The sequence below is a fragment of the Caenorhabditis remanei genome, chromosome III (genome assembly GCF_010183535.1).
Source record: "Caenorhabditis remanei strain PX506 chromosome III, whole genome shotgun sequence".
Lineage (NCBI taxonomy): Eukaryota > Metazoa > Nematoda > Chromadorea > Rhabditida > Rhabditidae > Caenorhabditis > Caenorhabditis remanei.
Genome location: NC_071330.1, coordinates 7,846,064 through 7,867,867, shown reverse-complemented (window position 1 = coordinate 7,867,867; position 21,804 = coordinate 7,846,064). Strand labels below are relative to the sequence as shown.

Sequence of the window (21,804 nt, the reverse complement as noted above, 5' to 3'; positions counted from 1 at the left end):
TTTGATTCCAGAAACTGAAAGTAACGCAAATAAATCAATCAAATTACAAAATTTCTTCGAAACGGAGTAAAAACATTTTTCATAATGTTTCCGGCTTCAGAAGAATAGAAATATATTCTCAGAATACCACCCACGGTGCTCGAAAAGTTATTTGAGACCAGTTACAATCCCCATAACTACAAGAGATTTCAGTTTTTAGATGTTTCAATTTCTAATCGTTTCAAGAGATTCACATTCATGTTTCGTTTATTTACTTTTTTGTTCTCGCTTTCAAAATGAATTCAAATCATCTCGTGACATCGTGATTTCCAACTTTCTGACTCGATCCAGGATGTTCTGAATTCGTTCCATCGAAAAAAAAACAAATAATAAAAAGAGACGTTCGATATCCAATCAAAACTTGACTTCTCACAATTTTCTTTTCCATAATCAAATTTTGTGAGAAACTCCGCCGTTTTCGAGTTTTTTGCCCATTTCCTCATAGAAAGTAGGAGCAGCAATCCACTTGAAAAATCCAATCATCTTGGAGAAGTAGAAGACGAACTCGAATCCAATTCACTGCATTTTTAGGGGGTTTTCTGGTTAAACTTTGTCTCATTCAATCACCTCTTTGAGTACGTTTTCTTATATTCCTTCTTTCTCTCTTTTTCTGTGTTTTGATATTTTAAAATCTTTTCAAAAAGCGATTTTCGTTGTCTTACAGGTAACTACGAGAACAAACGAAAAAAAAACAAATTGGACACGTCATTAAATCTAATTGGAAATGGTAAGTCTTCTGAATCCGCCTTGTTCTTCTTCTTTTGATATACATCAATTTTCGGATTACAAATGTTCTGCCGCCTCTGAATTTGAGGTCAGAAGACTCATCTGATTCTACTCGTTTTCTTTCTTCATTCGAAAATCTCAAAGTTCAAATCGTCTAGACTTTTCTCCCATTCGTTCTTGCAATTAAAATAGAGAAAAATACTTTTAAACTTATTTCTCAACCTTTTTTCGTTTCAAATATCGTATTCGAATTTCTGATTGTTCAAACATTCTCTGATGGTGTGAGGAGACTGAATATGCTGATTCCCATTAACATCAGGTCTGATATAATAGTTCTAAAAGAAGCAAACAAGATTTGGAATCTCTGAAATTCTTATAATCTAAAAAATCCAGTTCCTTGAGTCGTCTTCTTCTGTGTCCTCCTCGAGTAAACATTCATTCCTGCTGCAAACTGAACAATTTCGTACTTTCTACTAGTCCCTTGACCTTATTCCTTCATCTCCCCCTCTTAAAAAGTGAACATTTTCAGTCGTCTGTTGTTTCTTTTCTCCAGGGGATACCCACGCTTGGCTCGTTGTTTAAAAAAAAAAGAGAAAAGAGAAAAGAGAGCAAAAATAAAATAAATTGGGGCCAAACGAATGGTGGAAACAGAGAGAGAAAGGGAGATCAATTTTCGCGTTTCCATATTTTCTCTTTTTTTTTCTTTTTTCAGTCAGAATACTCGAAAATTCTGACATGAATCTCGGAATGTGATGGTATCTGTAGACTGAAATGTTGAATATGCAATTTGAAATCTGGAATTCACAGTCGTCTTCCGCATGGTGTTTGTGTGTTTTCTCTTCTCTTTCGTGGAAATTTCTCCTTCTTTCTTTCATCGTTGAAGAATGACTTCTAGAATCTAGAATCTGGAATTTCATCAGGATAAAAGCTGAAGACGTCAGTCTTATTTCTCTCTTCTCTTCTTCGTTTTTCTTCGCTTATTTTCTCCATTGGAGTGAAGTAAAGAGAGAAAAAGAAGTCAGTTAGTTTCTATCTTCTGTGGTTCTTTTTAAGATTCTGTAGAGTCACGTGATGATGACAAGAGGATGTTTGATATAAACTCAGTTGAGATTCTCTCATCTTTTTTCTTCTTTCCCTATTCTCTTAGCCACTCAAAAACATTCCATTTTGAGCATTCTTGAAACATTTGTTTTATTTTGGTCCGACTGCTTCAATCAAGGTTTCTTATGTTTTTCTAGGAGCTCAACGTTTCTGAAAGACAACAAATGAAAAGAATTTGAGATGGAAGAGGGCGAGATGTCGGAATAGTATTTAATCATGTATGATATCTTATCCGGCCCGAATAAACTATCCCATTTTGTTAAGGTCCATAAATTTGGGATTAAAAATAAAATTCGAAAATGCGAGAAAACTTCAGTTGAACTCGTCTTGAAATGTCTTAGAACTCAACTAGTTCGACTAGATCTATCTAATTGAACATCTAAAATCACAGATCTCTGAAATGACCTAAAATGTTTCTTTTTTTTTTATTCTTTCACCTTATCCTATTTTCCCTAATCGTTTTCCTGTTTTCTTTTCTTTTCTCTTCTTTTTCGCCCCTGAAACTTTTTTATGCAGCATAAAACTTCCAAGTGCCCAGCGATAGTTTCCAGTACAAACTATGAATATTCTCTCTCGATTTTCCACTTTCGAACCACCACAAAATCTCAAAACCTTCGAATTATTTTGATTGGATTCGGTTCCTCGCATGCCCTATTCGCACAACCAAATTGGGTTTTTTTTTCGCATTTTCGGTTTCTGTGCTTGGCCTCCCACCCATAACATATCTATATAGAAAAAAGGGGATATATGGACATACATAATAAGCGCAACGAATGTGATTATGTGAGTGCTTATGGCTCATGGACGTCTAGTGGTTGACACCAAATATAAACATTTTTGCATGTGCTGTGTCTCTGTTTCAAAATATTCTTTGAAAACTTCTCCCCCCTCCAACTTTGTCATTTTTTGTCAACACTTGAAAATTTAAAAAGGTCATTTGAGACAATTGACACTTGATATCTTTTGTTCAACTGCAACATTTTAGCAGCGTTTTTTGAAGATTTTTGAGCATTCAAACTAGATTATGACATAATTTAACTGGAAGAAATCTAGAACGGAACAGATTTTCTATAACTTATTTTATTAGAAGCAAATGATCTGATTTGTAATAGCAATATTTTTCTAGTCATATAACAACGAATGATTTGCCAATGAAATAACTTCAAAATATCCGTTCCTTCTTGTCGTAATTAACGTTTAGTTTTACTTTTTTCCATAGATATATGTATCCACACTGTCAGCTATGAAATATCGTGAACACCTCTTTTTGAAGCCTTCAATATTTATTTCTACAATAATTCAATAATAGATCTTCTTTTGCAGATATTGCCTTTGTTGAGACAGCGACTAAATAGAAAATGCTACCAGTAGTGGTTGAATTAGTCTGAAAATACTCTAATGAGATAACAGAGAATTGATCAGAAATACCGTACTCTTAATAACATGTTCAGAGTTTTAGCTCATTCCCGAATTTCCGAATCACTAAAAAAGAGTAGGATATGGTGCTCATAATCGATGCCTGAATTGTTCGAAACTTAATTCCCACGAATGATAACGAAAAAGTCAAAGTCATTGTGAAATCAGGCTCATTTTCATTCGGGAATTTTGAACCTTTCCTTTGCTTATAGGGGTGAGAGAATTTCCATTTCAATGATCAAGGCATTCTGAAAAGTTCTCCGTCTCTCTTCATTCCACCCCCTCTTCCGATTTCTTATTGAGGAAGTAGGTTCAGTGATGAGAAGATTCTAAAATATGATGCCGATTTGCATCAACTCTTTTACTAATGAAGTCGTCCTCCTTTCCTCATTTTCCCCAATTAGGACTTCTCTCAAAATTCTTTCGAGAGCATCTCAGGAGCAAATGATACAGATGAAGAGGAAAAAGAGGCGCTAGAGATGACGGGACGTCTCGGAGCAAAGCAGGGAGCACACCATGTGCCTGATTCAATTTGTACTGCTTCTTCTTTTTTCTTTTTTTGCTTCTATTACTTCTTCTTCTCCTTCTTCTTCCTCTTGTTCGTTCCCCCCGTTTTCTCCCCCGTTTTACCAATTTAGCATCAGCTTTTCTCTCTTTTTCTATCTCTCCTATTCATTTTTTCTTGCTCCAACCGAACGCTGTTTCTCTTTTTTGGAGTCATCTGTTCTTTCGCCCCTCGGAGACTACGAGTTGATATCAGATTGGAGATATAGACGTATGATAACCTAAAAATAGACACGCCGAGTGTCTACCTTTTGGTTGCCTTGGTATCACCATGCACCCTTTTTGATCTTGATTCCATTTTTGGATTTCCAAGTTTACAAATACATCCCAAAGTGCAGAACTACAGTTTTCAAAAGTAGGAACTTCGATGATTTAGTAAACCAGAGATCTTGTGAAAACTTTCAAATTTTCACCTGGACCAGAATCTAGGGCGACTTTGTGTTCACCTATGCATAACGTTATATTATTTCAAAAAGCTTAGAAAATAAGTGATAATTTGATTCAAGCTTCAGTCAGTCGGCATCAATAACACAGGTGGAATACGTGACTTATCACATGAAAAATAGAAGAAGGCAGTTATCGGAACGAGGTTATTTATGGTTCGAGGCGTTTCTTTTTTAAGAAGAGGCTCCAGAATATTAGAAATATTGTTGAGTTCTGGCCTCGAGCTTTAACTTTTCGTTATTTTTGATTATCTCAAAGCATAATTTATGTTGCTATAAATGGTTCATTTATTATTAATTCTACGAGCTATCATCATCTCTTTGTAGCCTACACTCTTTTTAAACCTGAGCCAAGTTGATCTTCTTCTGTTCCTGCCTGTTAAATCGTTGGGTAGTTTCAGAAAAACCCCCAGATTAGTTCACAGGATGAACCTACCGTAATCTCCCATTCTCATTGACATTTAACCTTCCAATGAACTCTTTATTCATTCATTGGTGGCACTAAGATGTTCTGTAGAATTAGAAAATGAGCAGAATTACATCATTTGACATGTTCCCCACTGCTTCATGACCGTCATTTTCTCATTTTTCGAGTCTTCTTTCCCGTTTTTTCATCGTTTTCTTCCCGAAATACATTAAGAAATTCACCATGTCAACCCGTCAATTTGTTCATGTCATTGGCTTCTTCTTCTTGTTTTTCGAATTAATAAAAACGGAAGACGAAGATGAAAATTCTCATTTGGTGTCATTCTTCTTCTCAGCTTTCTCATTCTTCCAATTTCTGGTGAAAACCTGTCAAAAATTATCTGGATGTGCCCCCGCCAAGTTCTCAAAAAAGTCATGAACTACTCGGAATAAAAGAGCAAAAAAGTGATAGAAGTGAAAAAGAAGAGGGAGAGAGCTGTAAATTCAATTAAACTACTGCGCTCTCTCGTTTTCTGTTGTCACATTTCCCAGTTTGTTCCATTTATTTTGCGGGGGCTTTTTTGATGTTTATCCACTATTGTCGAACGTTTTGTTCAGTTGGATCAGAGATATTGATGTTTAAGGAATCTTCCTGAAAAACGAATATCTGACTAAGCTCGTTTTCATTATTCGAGATGCTATTTCCAATGAGTAACTCCAGAGGAACAACATGCAATTTATGGCTATAATTATATTCGAATTGTGTTGTGATCGGAAGGCTATTCTCTTCCATCATTTCCAACTTTCTGATTCTAATTATAACTTCTCCTCTCCATTCTTTTCATAAGTTCAAATGACTTTCTTTTTGAAATTCACAATAGAGCGGATTAGTTATTTTTTCATAAATGTGTGAGAATAGAGAGTACGAAAAGTTTGAAATGAATTTTCGGTTTCCAATTTCAAAATCAGTCGTAATTTCCTTCCAACTTCCCACTATTATTATTGTTATGAAGTAACTTTTTTTCCACATCTTCCCGATTTCAGCTGTCTAAAAGTTCAGCTTAGAACTTTGTTGTTCTTTCCTTATTCACACTTCATTTCATTTTATTTGTCCCACTCGAGTGCACTCGTTCTTCTTCTCCATATATCTTCAATTCTCTTCTTTCTTACTATTTTCACACTTTTCAAAAACCAACTATTAACTCTTTTCCGGTGACCGAAATAGTCATTTCTCTCAAAATAATCTCAAGAATTAACTCGTTCGAATCATCCGTTCGTCATCAAAGTACGTGATCAGACAGCAGAATCTTCCTTTTATCCAATTTTTCCCTTTTTGTGCAGACCGAAATCAAATTCGTTCCCAAAAAGATTCGAGTTTTCTTCAGCAGTCAAAGCTTATCATTTTCTCGATTTTTTAGTTTTCAATTTATGATTCAACAACGGAAAATTGTAAGCAAATCAAGAAGTTTACCTTGTTTATCTGGCGGTTTTTTCAAATCTTATTTCTTCTGATTAGTCACTTATTTGACTGAATTGTTTGTCATTTTAAGAAAAAATTATAAAGTGAGTTGTTAATACGATTTCCAGTTAAATCAAAATAACCAGCGTTCCAATACTTACTGGTTCAATTAAGCTTGTTTCCGATCTCTAAAATTCCAATTATTATTTACTGGATCCCCGGAAATTACCTTTTCCTCTTTTTCACTCATTCTTCAATTTTAATGATCAAAAATTAATTACTCAAAGCACAAACTCCAACTAGAAAAAGAAAAGAAAAACAGTGTGAAAGAAAGAATAAATCAAGTGAATCGAATGAGAAAGTGAAAAAGTTTTTGTGCATAAATTATCTGACAATTTAAATCCGTACGTCTTCTTCTTTCTTTTCTCATTCTTTTTCATTTCGCTTCAGGCTAAAACAAATCAGTTTTCTCCTTTGGTAATCCGTTTTCCATTTCATTTTCTATCATCAACAAATAATTTTTCTCTCCGTATTCACAGCTTTTGGATTTTCATCATTCCAATCGAAACTTTTTCGACTTTTTGAACTGGAAAATGCGTATATTTCATTCATTTAGACACAGATTTATGAGATTTATCACGTTATTTTCAAGATTTGATGTTCACGAAAGAGAGATTCCAGTGCCGAATTCCCACGCAAGAGAAGCCGGAAAATTGACAAGTTGAAATCAAAAATATTGCCAGTCTGTTCTCGAACAGAAGTGAGACATCTCCCACTTTTTCATTGATTTTTATTTTAAATTAGTAAATTGAAAACTAATAAATTTAATGACATTTTAAAAGTTTTGGAACTTTTTTGATGTAGACACCGAATAGACTGAGTTCTGAATTTCCACACAGATATGGGTTATTTTGAATCTTTTCATGGAAATACCCAACCCGGGAGGTTTCCAATTTCCGAATCTCGGCACGAAATAGGAAATTATGAATTACCTTCCATTTCTCTCTCTGTCCCTTGATTTCTCTTTTTGGTTAACTGATAGCTCATCCTCGCGTAATCGAAAAGAAGGATAGAAGAAGTGAAAAATATGAATAATCTGTGAATCCCATCAAAATAAGCGTCTTCTTCTTCTCCTTTTTCTACTTCAACATCTTCTTTTTCCATCATGAGCCAACGTCTTCTTCATTGCTCATAGGGCTAATCCCATCCTGTTTTCTCTCACTTTCCTTCTCTAATTTTTGTTTTTTTTTCTCTTTGATTTGGTTAAATTTTTAACAAATTTTCGAATGGTTTTTAGAATTTTCATATTTCGTCGGACTTTCATTTCTTTGGAAAGAAATGAAATGTCAGCCGATCTAAACTCACTGCCCCCCGGGGGTCCTTCTGAACTTTTTTACTTGATAAAAGCCAACTGATTGGGGTTGGGTTCGGAGGAGGTCTCCCAAGACCTCGGGACCCTAATTTGCGATCATTCTCAATGTGCCGCCCGTCGTCGTTGGAGCACACAAATTGTGCTCGACGAGCCGGACACAAATTACGCTCCGCCCACTTTTCTGGTCGTTCCTAACATTTTTCGGAAAGTTTCAAAAGTTTTCGAGTTAAACTAAAGATTAGATGTCACCTTTTATTGTTACAAAAGTTTACAACTCGTGATATTTCCACTCTCATGGTCATGCTTGCTCGCTCGGATTAATTTTCTTTATCATGAGATTTTTCTAGGTATTATTTTGGATTATCGATATTCGAAATTAGAAAATAAACTTTGGTTTTGTAAACATCATTGCTTTTGCTAACAAAATACCGTATACATCGTATGGAAATATGAATGAAATGATGTTTTCATTAAGTACATTCCGAGTACATTTCGGTTTTCGATTGTATTCAGCGTGGTATTTCACAAAATAAATTAATCGCTTAATCGAGGTGATGACAAGCTTATCGCTGATTCTATTCGAATTCCGGTTCCCATTCCGAATGTCTCCTACTTAGAAATTATGAGATCAGTAAATGATTTTGAGTTCGAAAGCACATATTTTGGTATTCATGAGAAAAAGCTACATCTGGAACTGATAGAGAACACAAAAGTTGTATCTCTTACGTCTGTGATTTAGTTGATTGATTACCGGATAACAAATCATTTTTTGAAGTCGTGCTCATTTCAGACTATCTTCAGAATTCAAACTCGTTTACGTTCAAACCAAAACTATTTTCCACCCGAATGTCATTCATTTTGCACAGCAAAAATCAAAGTTCCAATTAGTTAAAAATTCTTGAAATTCATCTGAAAATGCACACATTCATAACACATTTTTTGCTTGAATCCATTTGACATGTTCATGTCAAACTCAGTCACAAACTGGCCATCACAAGAAGATTTTCAGAGAGAGGAAAGTCGTGTCTTCCTTCTTTTTCTCATCTCAAAATTTCATCTCTGAACGTTTTTTCCACTCTTCTCCCCCCTCTTTTCCATTTTTTGCCCCCTACGACTACTCGTCATTTCTTTTTTATTTTCATCCGCCTCATTGCCTTTTTTCCTTACTTAATCCCAACTTTTTGGCTTTATTTACCTTTTATACTATTCATTATTCTATCATTATTTCTTCATATCCATCATTTGATTTTGAAGAATTCTCAGCTTGATCCTTGTTTTTTTGAGGTCTTGGGTATTGCCAAAAACTAATTACTCAGAAGGGTCTAGACATTTTTTGGAAGGAAAGAAGGAATGAAAACACGGAAAAACTTCATCAGTTTGAGAAAACGCCTTGGGGTACGGAACATCATAAACTATCGGAAAATGGGTTGGATGCTGTGAAATTTAGATTAAATTTCTGACCAGAAGTTCCGCATTTTCGAATGATGTTCGTCACGAGCAGAGGTGTAAAATCCTCAACTCAGAATCTATTTGGCCTTCCAACTTGGACTTTTCTCTGTTCAAATTCCCTTTATTTTCTATTCATTCCTCTGATTTTTCCACAATTTCTCTTGTTATATAACTAAGTGTTTTCTCTTTTTGCTCTCATAACTCTCCCAACTTTTTCTCTTTTGTTCAAATTATTTTTCCATATTTTTCTTATTCTTTCAAAAATAAAAAAAAATTCATGAAGCAGTTTCTCATATAAGTAAATATCTCTTCAAATAATACAACTTTTTCTTCTGAAATTCTTTTCTAAAACTCCTATTTGCTCTCTATTTTCGACCCTTCTTTAAGGTAAAATGAGACTTTTCGTTTTCTATGAATATCTAAATATGACCTCTTTTTCTTCTCGTTTCCTTCATAAAATGTGTCAATTTTAGCGTTTCATATCGAATATCTAATGTATTTCCATTACTCTCATAATCTCTATTTATATAATTTCTGTCTTTAACTTTTTCTCTTCTTCTTCTCACAATTATCTCCTACGCATTTCTGAATTATCGGCGTCATTCAAAAACATTAAAAAAGAAATAATCACAGCTAGGCCGAAATTTATTAAATCTTTGGAACCATTAACTTCCACCCACAATTTATTTGATTTGGAAGTTGATATTATGCCAGTTTCCGTTGATTCTTAAATGAAAGATCGTAGATCTCACTTGTCTGGACGAGTGGACGAACGTACTCAATCGTAAACAATTCTGAGACATTCTGAAATGAAAGACACATAGAGAAAGGCTGGAACAAGTGTCACTTGTCGAAAGTTGAACTTTTTTCTTTCAATTTCAAAGTTGTCGAGTCATCCGGCTCTCGTGAAATGAACTCATTTAGCTCTTTTATGTAGTTTGTGAAGCTTTAAATTACGTCCGTCGAATTGACTAAATTTGTTCAAAGTGAGTAGTCAACAACATTGTGAATTTACTTTGGAATTGTATTTCTGGGATATTGTAAACCATTTTACGCTTATCTATTTTTCCTTTTTCAATTATTTTGTTTTCTAGGGTCTTTTAACAGAAAAAATGATACTTTTGTTATAATAATAATAATAATAATAATTTATTACGTCCGCAAGGGTACGTGATTGATACCAATATGCATGAGTTCAATTTGTCCGTGTTCCAGTTTCTTGTATTCGTAGCACTAATTCAATTTTTTCTTTTTCTTATTTCTTGGAACAAATGCTTCTTCGAGGATGATTGGAGATAAATTAGCATCTTCGTAACTCTCAAACTTGATCCCCAACAGTTCAAGAGCTACTGTTTGACAGTGAAATATCATAACGAACTCTCGGAAAATTATCCATGTCCTGCGTCTATGTCTCTTAGTTTTCTTCTTCCGAATTTTCCGTTGTTGTTTGCGTTGTTTCAGCTTCTGCTTTCTTTTCTGTTCTGCCTTTGCCCGTTTTTCAACCCATTCTTGTTTCTGCTCACTCACATTATCCTTGACTTGCTCTCTTAGTTCAGCTATTATCATCCGATCGAGTTGTAGGACTTGTTCGCGAAATCGGGGGTTTTCACGAAACGCCTTTTCCAATACTTCCACCATTCCTTCTGCGATACGTCTAGCGGTGTCATCGACCAACTTTTATATATTCCAATCATCCAGTCCCATTTCGTTGCCCGTTTGATTCCTTACGTTTTGCTAACAAATGCTTGAACAACCTCCCATGAATGAAAACGAAACGGGGAATGAAAACGAAACGGGGAAAGTTATCCACTTGTGAAGTCTTCAACGTCGTGAAACAATTCTAAAACATCAAATTTCTCATAAAATAATCATGAAAATGTTTTACCTGTGGTTCAATCTCTCGACACCTCAATGGGTTATTTATAGGTTTTTTCATTCCGGTCCGTTTAACAACTCATCATTTTCAACCCACACGGAAACATCTCTTCCCTCAATTCTCTCATTTTTCTTTTGCCCTCATGAGCATGTCAACTCACCTTCTCTCCCCGTTTCTAACAACTGTTTGATTCTGTTGTCTGTGGTCTCTCCGTCTCAACTATCCAAATCTTCTTGTCTCAAAAGAATCTAGAACTAAAAAATGGGGGGGAACCAACCAAAAGTCATCACATTCTGTCGTGGCAGTCATCATTCTGTTATGTGTTAAAGCCATCAACTTTCCATTTAATTTATTGATTCATCTCGACGTTCTGATTCTTTCCAAATCCGTTTTCTTTCAGAATTTCATCACTGACTCATATCATGGCGGATTCCACGTCACCGTTCAACGTCTCGATTCTCGATAATTCGACGGCGAAACTGAGCGAAATGGTTGACTCTGGTTGGGTGAGTTAGCCAATCTGATTGCCAAGAAATTAGAAAAATATATTTACGTTTTGTTGTGACTGATTTTTACGAGAGGAAAACAAGATCGTGGGATTAGAAGCATCAAAAATTAACCTATTCTTGATTTGATCTGAAGAAATAAAATTAGTTTTTGATTAGTATTTTCACAATTTCAAAACCAAATGAATACAAATATATCCAGAATTCCAATCAGAAGTACCCATGCACTTTCAGATCATCATTTCAATCTCTAAAATATTTCAGAACGTACTAGCGTCGACCAGTGTTCAAGCATTCAATGGAGCAATGGACGTCTTAGAAGAGTCTTATCCGGTGAGTAGGTCTTTGTCACGTCATGCTTGAAATATCTAATCCGAGAAAAGAGAAGAGATGAAATCCTCTGCACTTCTCAGAACTTCAACTCATTTTACTCATTTTTCAGCTATGCAAAAAGATGCTTGACCACAATAAGTTATTCCCTGAACGAGGTATCATTCCCATCTTTCTCAATATATTCTTCTTAAATTATTATCTTTAGATCCAAATGATACCCGTATTTGGTGTAATGCCACGTATGATACAGTACTCTGTTGGCCTCCAACGCCCGCGAATTCGTCAGTAACACTGCAATGTCCACATATGAAAGGATTAGATCCGAACAGTAAGTTCTTTTTGATTACTTAGACGTGAAGGAGGGTTACTGTATATTTGAAAAAATGGTACAGTAACCTGATTGTCCTTAATTGAGATCATGATAGTAGGTTCCCATTTAAGCTGTTTTTTGGAACGATTTTATCAGAAAAAGTTAGAATTGAAATTAGAAAAATGAAAGACTGACTAACGCTGGTGGCTGACGTTTTCTGTATAGAACGCATGGTGTATTTGTTGAAAAATCGTGGAAAAATGGTATTTTTGCTGAAAAAAGACTCAAACAGTTCAAAAAAGAAAAGAAAAGCATGACTGAGAAAATACACATTCCGAACGAATTATTCTCAGAATCCCCTCCAATTGCTTGGCTTTTTTCTATGTGGAATGCAATTGCTTGACTTGATTTTTGATAAGAATTCGCATCGAAATAAATTTGAAATTGCTTATAATAATTTATGTCGCTAAAAGAAATTCGCAATATGAATAATGCTTCTGCTTGTGCTTTCTTTCCTATGAGGCTCATTTTATTGATTGTATTTTTTGACTGATGGTCCCATGTTTTTGGCTTCAAAATGCAAATTTAAAAAGATAAGAAAAAAAAAAGTTTCCCAAGAAAAACATCCTATCCCTTTGTTTATGTTACTAACTAACCTGCATTTATATTCATGTTTCCCCTCTGTTAATTCTTTTTTGAAATGATTGGATCAGTTTGAAAAATGGAAAATTCGCCTGGTTTCTTCTTGACAACTCGGTGACTTTTATATTTTTCATGAATGACAACGTTTTAATTCAAGCCAAATCTTAATGAAATCGGATGAGCTTCAGCAGTTTTGTTCGAATACTAATCAAAAATATCTTCTTGTTCCCTTCCCCGTAAAACCGAGAAAACTAAACTTCGTGCTTACTCTTATCCCCCTCGTTTAATATAAACTATTATGTTTTCTTCCTGTTTTCTTCCCCATCCGATTACAGAATTCATTGTAAAACGATGCGACGAGACGGGACGATGGGCGGGAAAGAAACCGGGTCATTACGAGAATCCATGGGGATGGACAAACTTCACCGTCTGCTTCAAAATCGATTATGAAGATGTGAAAGTACGAAATTTAGAAACAAAATGTGTTTAAATCAAAACGCATCCATATCTAGTCCTATCTCTCACACGAATTCTATGTTTTATGTTTCTATTCTATCTCTTTTGCCTGAGTTTGCTCTGCTCAATGTTCTTCTTTCTTTTCTATCCACATTTCTTCTATCCCTAGTCCTATTTCTGTGTACGTCATCTATATGTTGCTACGTCTTTGCCACGTCACACACACACACAAAGTACCGTATCCACACACATTTAAACTATATATCCATATCAACCACTTCTACAATTACTCTACCGTAATCCCAACACAGAAAACATCACAAAGGACTGCCACGTGTCGGGAGTTTGGTCAGGACGAAATGCTGGAGAAATGGGACCGACACTGCCCGGATGGACGAATTTCACGATGTGTTACACGGATGAAGTCATTTATATCATGCAGAATTTGAACAACGAATCGTTGACGGTATTTTATTATCATTCGTTTTTTTTGCTCTCTCATTTTCCATTTTTCTTTCAAAATGACTTTCTCACTCACTCACTTTTCACTCACTCACTGGTTTTTTGAATATTTAATTTTCTCTTTTTCAAATCTCACACCTTCTTTTTTCATCACTTGTATTCACACCATTTTCTCATCACATTGTTTGTCATTTATGGTTTTTTGTGCAAATTTTCTATTTGATACGGCCTGCAAAAATACAATTTTCGATTTTCAGATTGCACAAGAAGTTGCTCGAAATGCACGAAAACTTGAATTCGTTGGTCTTGGCTTATCACTGGTCTCTCTTATTTTGGCCATATCTATCTTCTCTTATTTTCGGTGAGTTTTCAATTTGAAGGAAGAGTCGAATTATTGTGACAAATTAGAATCTTTCTACTTTTGAAAGACTTGACCTATCCGTCCCATTCAACTGTATAATGTTTCAGACGTCTCCGAGTATTTCGAAATTTACTGCACTTACATTTAATGATCGCTATGCTTATGGTTGTGATTATCCGTCTGGTTCTCTATATTGATCTGATTTTTACCGGAGATATTGGTCCACATACAAATTCAGCAGAAGGAAAAACAATAAATACAATGGTATGAGTTATATAATAAAAGTGGAAGATCAAAACAAATTAATTTGCAGCCGATAGTATGCGAAGGAATGTTTTTCTTCTTGGAATATTTCAAAACAGTTACTTTCTGTTGGATGTTCTTGGAAGGAATCTATCTGAATAATCAAATTGTTTTTGGTTTTTTCAACTCAGAGCCAAAACTTCTTCCATATTTCTTAGCAGGATACGGTAATTCTATTCATGAAAAAAGCTTATATTGAAATTTATGTTTCAGGAATTCCATTAATTCACACAATGCTTTGGCTATTCGTTGTCCTAATAAAAAAAGACTTCAAAGTCGAAAGATGTTTGGGATCGTATTATTTGGAACCAGAGTTTTGGATTCTTGATGGACCGAGAATGGCTGAATTGGTGGTACGAACTTAATGGTCGTTCTGAAACCAACAACTCTCGAAATTTCAGATAAACTTATTCTTCATTTGCAATGTGATTCGAGTACTCTATAGTAAAGTTCGAGAATCGAATAACACATCAGAAGCTGGACTGAAAAAGTCAGTGAAGGCTGCAATGATGTTATTACCATTGCTTGGAGTTCCGAATATCATGCAGACTATTCCGTTTGCACCTACTAGGGATAATATTATGGTAAATTCAGTTGTTTATCTCGTAGAGAAATAGAATATTCAGGTGTTTGCTGTGTGGACATACACTGCTTCATTCACTTATATGTACCAAGGACTCATGGTTGCTAGTATATACTGTTTTACGAACAAAGAGGTATTTGATTTTAATGAAATCTGTTTTGATGGAAAAGTTCAGGTGAACCATGTGCTGAAAGCATTCTATGCACGATATCGATTGCTTCATAAATCTCAAAATGAGTTGAGACGTGGATCCAGGAGTGTTGCATCGCATTATGCTGCTAAAAACGGAACGAGTAATACGAATGCTCAGCAGGTAGAGTTTGAGTTCAAAAGAAATCGAAATTGAATCAATTGGATTACAGACAAATAATGCTGATGAAACTGGAAAACTGTCTCCATTCCCATCACGAAGTAAAAAAGGGAGTGATGATTCAACAACAAAATTGATGAAAGACACTGTGGTAAGTGCAATGAGATATGTTGACTGAAACTCAAAACTCTTGCGGTGAGATCTTAGTTTTGATTGAAGCTTTATAGTGTTCGATGGCAATGCTTAAATTATTTATACCAGCCAACAACAGATCACTCAAGAAAAGTAGAACTCTGAACTGATTTCAGATGGAAGAAGAGAAGAATGCAAACAACAATGGATATGGATCAGCTGGCGAAATGACACCTCTTCGTGAAGGGTATGAAGAGTAGTTGAAAAGAAAATAGAATACAAATGGTACGGCTTGCGTATTTTAATAGAAAAGCAAGTGTGTGATTGTGTGCTGTTGTGAACTTAGCTGATTCGAATCAACCAGTTCAATTAGTCTCTCTACAAACTGAAAATTGAGGAAATTGATTATTCACGGACCTATATTTTTCTAGTTTACAGTAAGATAAGACCGTAGCATTTCGAATTTTTACATTTTTTTAACAAGGTCTCACAACAATAGTTATAAACAAGAGGAAATTTGAAGAATAAAAACTTAAACATTGTAAGATGTACCGTAATAAGGTCTAAAAAAATCATAAAATTACAGATCAAATCGCTCCACAAAGTCTCCGTGATCTCCGAATAAATCATTATTCCACTTTAATTAACTCATTTTCTATCATGTTTTCTTGGTTTTATCTGTCGTTTTCCCTTCAATCCTTCCTACTAAAACGTTCCTTTTCATTACAAAACACACATTTTTGTCCATCACGGGATTCCCTTCTTCTCTCGATTTGTTGTCAACACACCGTGTCAATCTCTCTCACTCTCTTCCCCCCTTTCTCATTTTTAATTTCAAAAAAGTTGATTAATTATTCAGAATCAACAATCCCCATTCATGACTATGTATGTTTAACATATTTTTGCTTTTCTGGAGAAAGTTTCCAGTTGCCAATTCGATGATCATCTCGCTTTTTTCAGGCTCTATTTGTAGATTTATCTTGCCTAGAACTCGTTTTAATGCACTCACAATCTCTCTAAAGAATATGTACTGAATGTCTTCTTTTGTTTTTGTCTTTAGAAATTCCATCCATCAGTCTATCCCAGTGAATATCGCCGGAGCATCCGAGAATTTGTCGCGCATGAAACGAAAAAAAAACAAACTGAAACTGTGTATTGTGTCCCCAACAACCCCTTTCTTACTGTTGAAATGAAGAGTTGTGAATTCTATTTTTATTCTTTTTTAGATCCTGAAAACTGATAATATAGTTTGGTGTCATTGCGAAACTTTATCCGAAATTTTGCAGAAGAAAGAAAACCGAAACTCCGGTAAGCGCTTTCACAATAATTAAATCGCTATATTGGCAGCTTCATTAACAGTTAAAAGGAGGAAGAGAGAATGAAAAATATTTTATATTGCAGTGGAATTTTATGAACTTTGATGATAATACAGAGAATACATTTTTTTCAGAAAACAAAATTTAAAAAAAAGGGAAATTTAGTCATTCGAATTTGATAAGATCTTTTGATTGCCTCACAGGAGTGCTCATTCTATACATTATGGCAAATGCCTCTATTTCATGATAAGTTTTGTTGACGGCTTCGAAGATTGATAATAATTCATTAAATCGGGATGCTCCATGTTTCTGATACAAAAGGACGCAATAATCGAGTAAAGCACGAATGTAATGGCCTGTGTACTTGTGGAGACTCGCTTTTCCATGATTTGAAAGAGTGAATTGATCTGAATGAACTAATTGCTCAATGATTTTAATGGATTAGAATATGTATAATTAATCCGAAATGAAATCACATCACTCACCTGACACACATAAAAAAAGAACTGATACCAGCATGTATTCATCTTTTGTGATCTTCAATCGAATAAGAATAGAGACTAAATGACATCTTATTCGTTTCAGAAACTCTGGTTCAAATCGTTTTCCAGTTAAATCCGGAAATACCGTAAATACTGTATTATAACGGCACCTGTAATAGAACGGCACCTGTATTATAACGGCACCCCATCTATACTCAGAATTCATGAATGTGATCATCCCGGTGTCTTTTTTTGGTTCTGATTAGAAGCAGCGTGATTAGTAACTTCTTGATCAGCCAAAAAAGTTTTTCCGGTAAATTTTAATAAGTTTCTGAAACCAGAAAATTTCTCTGGGAGCCGGTTGAAAAATATAACGGCATGCCGTTATAATACAGTATTTACGGTATGTCGACATTATCCGTTATATCCATAGAATCTTTGTTCTGCTGATAAGATCTGAATGCAGTTGAAAGAATTGCACTTCTGAAACGAATTCTTCGGATGAATTTCGTTTTCTCGTCGCCTAATTCCTTTACAAATTCCAGGTTCTTGAGATAATCAATTGTTGCAATTTGATTCATAGTAGACCAGTCTTCAAATGTTGAATGAGAACCAAGAGGGCAATTGATCAATTTCAGTTTTTCAGAGGACACAGCGTCGTCAACTGTGAAGTTTGTTCTGACGGATTTTGTAGTGAAAACAATATTTCTATGAAATTCACGAATCGATAAATCTTTTAGCAATCCGGCCAGATCGATCGAAATGTTTTTACTCTTTTCGATGCATCTGTACTTTTTGAAACAACAGAAATTGCAGTTTTGATCTCCAAAATAAGTTTTTGGATCTTCATTCCCTTCACAATGTCTTCGATGAGCCATTGCACATGCATTACAACAATCAACCTGTAATGAAGCAGTTAAATCTGAGAGTATTTAAACGTCGAAATTACCTGATAAAGAAATTGAGTACTCTCCGAATCGTTGCAAACTGAACATTTTGTTCTTGTCATGATATAGTTAGTAGCTGGATATGGGAGAGAAAAAACACGAAATGAATAAGAAGACAGGAGATCAAATGAGATAGAATTATGTAATTCAGAGAGTATAATCTTTCTTCGAGTTCAAAGAAATCACGTACGCAAAATGTCTTCACTGGGGAGACACTGATGTTTATTGTCTGGTTTTATGTAGATGTTATTGAGATATTTTCATGTTATAATTAGTTTTTTGTGCTCAGTCACACTATTCATGCATCGATGACCTCTTGATGTTACGCGATGACTTTCTGAAGGTTGCATCATAAGGTGAAAAAATGGATGAAAGATAAATTGAAGGTTGGTAACCAATAATAGTTAATTAATTGGTATGTATGAGATGGAATATATTATTTCATTGGCTAGATTTCTGTACCAGTTTTCCAGAGATTTCACCTAAAAATAAAGTAAGAAGTTGTACATATAGAGCCTGAGACTGATAATCGACCCGGCAGAAAAGAGCAAGAAAAAACACATTTATCGAGGCTGGATTCTGGCATCAAAGTAGATACAAATTAATTCTTCATTAATCTTACGAGGTTATTTCCAAATTTTCAACGATATAATAATATTCTATCTTAAGTGTTCGGTTCAAGTTTCATCTCGTATTGATAATGATTAAAATTTGTTATGTTTCCTATACTTGGTTGACCGAAGCTCTAGACATGGAATAAAGTTCAATGAAAAGTTCAACGGAAAGTGAAGAAAAAACTCATGACTTTATGTCTAGCAGAATGAATAATCTCTTTTACTTTGAATGAAATCATATTTAAACGTTTGCTGAAATCAGACACATAAACAAGGTGCAAGTGGATTGAGTCATTGGTTTGACTTTTTCGAAACCCCCATGATTTACTTGCAAAAAGAATGATCACATTTCGTTCTGAGAATGACTTGTTGACATAATATTAAATTCAATTCAATTCGATTTCATATATGGTTTCAATTCATTTTTGTATTAAAATGGGAGCTCTTTTGAGGTTTCCTCGAAATGAACACAGCATGCACTGAAGAAATTGCTCAAATAATTGAAAACATGTTGTAGTCTACAATGCAACTTGCAGATTATATTTTGGATCATTAACCGACACTAGTCAGAATAGTTTCGATAAAACGATCTATAGGGAAACAGAACAATTTAGATCTTTTGATAACAAGAGCACATGATATATATGGCTTAGGTTTGTAGAATGGAGAACACAAACTCAACGAGATTATTTTGCAAACATTCTGGATTCTTCAAGGGAATCACTACTGACTTTGTATTTTGTCGTCATAATTTCCACCTCTCTCTACCTCTTTCAGATTTCTCTATTTTCTATCCTCCGACAATCAAATTATTTTTCTTTAAGCACAACAACCACTACATACATAGAAATTAAATCTCCCACGCCGAACTTTCCCGTATTATTTTCGAGTACACAATCAGTTCTTAGAAAGCTGTGAATGATCAAACATGAAGCAGCTGGGCTTTTGGTTTCTATTTCTCTAGTGATGTTACGAGATAAAGAGTCTAGTCTTCTCCCCTCGTCGTCATTCACCTTACAAGTCATATTTAACTAATCCCTTCATTTTTTTTGCTTCGATAAGCCATTGGTGCAATATTTCACGACGACGACTGGAATCTTATTCTGATTTGTACCAAGACTTTTGGAGTCAGATCATTTCAACAGTTTGTTCGAAATGAATACGCCGCCTGAAACAAACTGTGCTGTATGCTCAAGGCCTAGCAATGCATTCAATTACGGCGTAAGTTTGAATATTTTGAGACTTGAAGGAATAATTGATCTGACCCTGAGTTGGAACTTTTGAAATCCCTTTATCAATTCAGTTTTCTGTTATATAATACAGACAAATACTTTATTCTTCTCAGAAAATTCGTGAAGAACAATATAAATTATATTTAAAATATTCAAAAAAAATTTCAGGTACTATCTTGTAATGCGTGCAAGATGTTCTTCCGAAGAGCAATCCTCGGAAAATCTGAGAAATTCTGTAAAAACAATGGAAATTGTGACCAACTCAACTCTATTCTGGCCTGTAAACTATGCAGATTCCAAAAATGTTTGCATCTCGGAATGAAATTGAACACAAATCAATATGTGAATCTGTCAGATCTCATCAACAGTTTATCGAAACGAAATGCCGAAAGATCCAATAAATTATTGAATTATCAATGTGCTGATGATCCAACTTTATCTCAAGTCATCAATAAATTTCCACTATTTTCAAAAAAATCAACTGATCAAGTATTCTCGAAATCTGATTGGGGATTCATGGAACAACTGACAACTATCGAATTCATGAGTAAATTTGAATTTGCTCAGCTACTAGATCCGGATGATTTACTAGTAATATTCAAAGCATCTTGCTTTAAAACTGCTTCGCTTATCAAGGCGATTCGATCGTATTCTCTGAAATCCGAATTTCTACAGTATCCAGATGGAGATAGTATTGTTCCAGAACAACTGATTCCATATTGTGCTTCTGATTTTCTTGCAAGAGTTCAAAGTAGATTAATCGGGAAACTGATTGAACTGAATATAAAAGAAGAAGAATTCCTGTTGCTCATTTCAGTACTTTTGTGTAATCCTGGTGCGTTTGAATTTCTTATTTTTGAGTTTCGAAGTAATATATATTTTCAGCAATCAATCACCTATCAGATGATGGCCGAACAATAATAAGTATCCAACAGAAAATCTATACATCGGCTTTGTTCCAGTATTGTCTTATCACTTATCAACAGTTTGGACCATCAAGATTCAATGAATTACTATCAGTATGTCACATAATCAACAGGCACATGGAAGATATTGGACAATTGTGTTTTATGTTCACTTTTCGGCCACCAACTGAAAAATACAAGAAATTGTGTGCAGAGCTTCTGAACTGTTGAGCCTCGTATTTGTATACTATTTCCTCAATAAACTAGTCATGCAGAAAGTTCAAACTCAATATGATTTTGCTTGAATTGTAATCGCATTTCCAAGAAAAGCAAGATTATAGATAAATGTTGACTTATTTTCACTCATGCGTCTATTGCTAGACTCAACTCTTGACCGATTAACGAAATGTTTTGAATGCAGTTACAAAAAAGGGAAAAACAGAAAAACAGAATGAACTTACCCACGTACGATAAATTGCTAAAAATTGAATGAAATTGAATTAAAAATTTTCAATCTTAAGTGGATAAATTTTTAACCTTAAATCTCAGAGTCATTTCAGGCATTTTCAGTATTATTTTCGCAATATTTTATGAAAATCATGTTCCAATTGATGTGCAAAACTCAAGATCATATAAATTGGGCCATGGAGTTCATAAGGTAACTGAACAGCTCACTTCTCATGGAAAATTTTTTGGCAAGCTATAAGGGGAACCTGGTGGGTAAATGAACACAAATGATTTCCAAATCAGCTGCTTACCATTTCTTGTTGGTAGAGTTATTCCTAGACAGTTGCTTGTTGCTTGCGAAAGTACCATAAAGTAGTAAGGTACTTGCTGCGTTGGTGAGAGTTAACCATTTACTTGCTGCATCAATATCAGGAACAAGATCGACAAAGTATTCGAATGACTGCAGTGGGTTAAAGTTGACGTGCATATTGAATGTTCTCTCCAATGTGTATGATTGAAAATTCCCGTTTTCCACCCAATCGGATCGTTTTGAGATCAAGAGATCGAAATCGAAGTTTATTGAGATCAACAGCAAAAACAAATATGTATTTCT

General features: G+C 34.7%; 3 protein-coding genes across 3 annotated transcripts; 2 read left to right on the top strand and 1 right to left on the bottom strand.

The window, feature by feature from the left end:
• Nucleotides 1-11,272: 11,272 nt before the first annotated feature.
• Nucleotides 11,273-15,862, top strand: GCK72_009870 (uncharacterized protein; the record flags this gene model as incomplete). Its single annotated transcript, XM_053727574.1, has 15 exons — nt 11,273-11,356; nt 11,621-11,689; nt 11,799-11,844; nt 11,895-12,017; nt 13,409-13,563; nt 13,817-13,920; nt 14,028-14,184; nt 14,234-14,390; nt 14,437-14,576; nt 14,625-14,807; nt 14,850-14,939; nt 14,982-15,119; nt 15,169-15,267; nt 15,425-15,495; nt 15,835-15,862. 15 exons carry the CDS (start codon nt 11,273-11,275, stop codon nt 15,860-15,862), a joined length of 1,644 nt encoding a protein of 547 aa, XP_053587151.1.
• A 1,582-nt stretch (nt 15,863-17,444) lies between these two features.
• Nucleotides 17,445-18,055, bottom strand: GCK72_009869 (uncharacterized protein; the record flags this gene model as incomplete). Its single annotated transcript, XM_003113186.2, has 2 exons — nt 17,445-17,948; nt 17,996-18,055. 2 exons carry the CDS (start codon nt 18,053-18,055, stop codon nt 17,445-17,447), a joined length of 564 nt encoding a protein of 187 aa, XP_003113234.2.
• A 1,707-nt stretch (nt 18,056-19,762) lies between these two features.
• On the top strand, nt 19,763-20,975 carry GCK72_009868 (uncharacterized protein; the record flags this gene model as incomplete). Its single annotated transcript, XM_003113264.2, has 3 exons — nt 19,763-19,828; nt 20,008-20,674; nt 20,725-20,975. 3 exons carry the CDS (start codon nt 19,763-19,765, stop codon nt 20,973-20,975), a joined length of 984 nt encoding a protein of 327 aa, XP_003113312.2.
• Between the last annotated feature and the right edge of the window lie 829 nt (nt 20,976-21,804).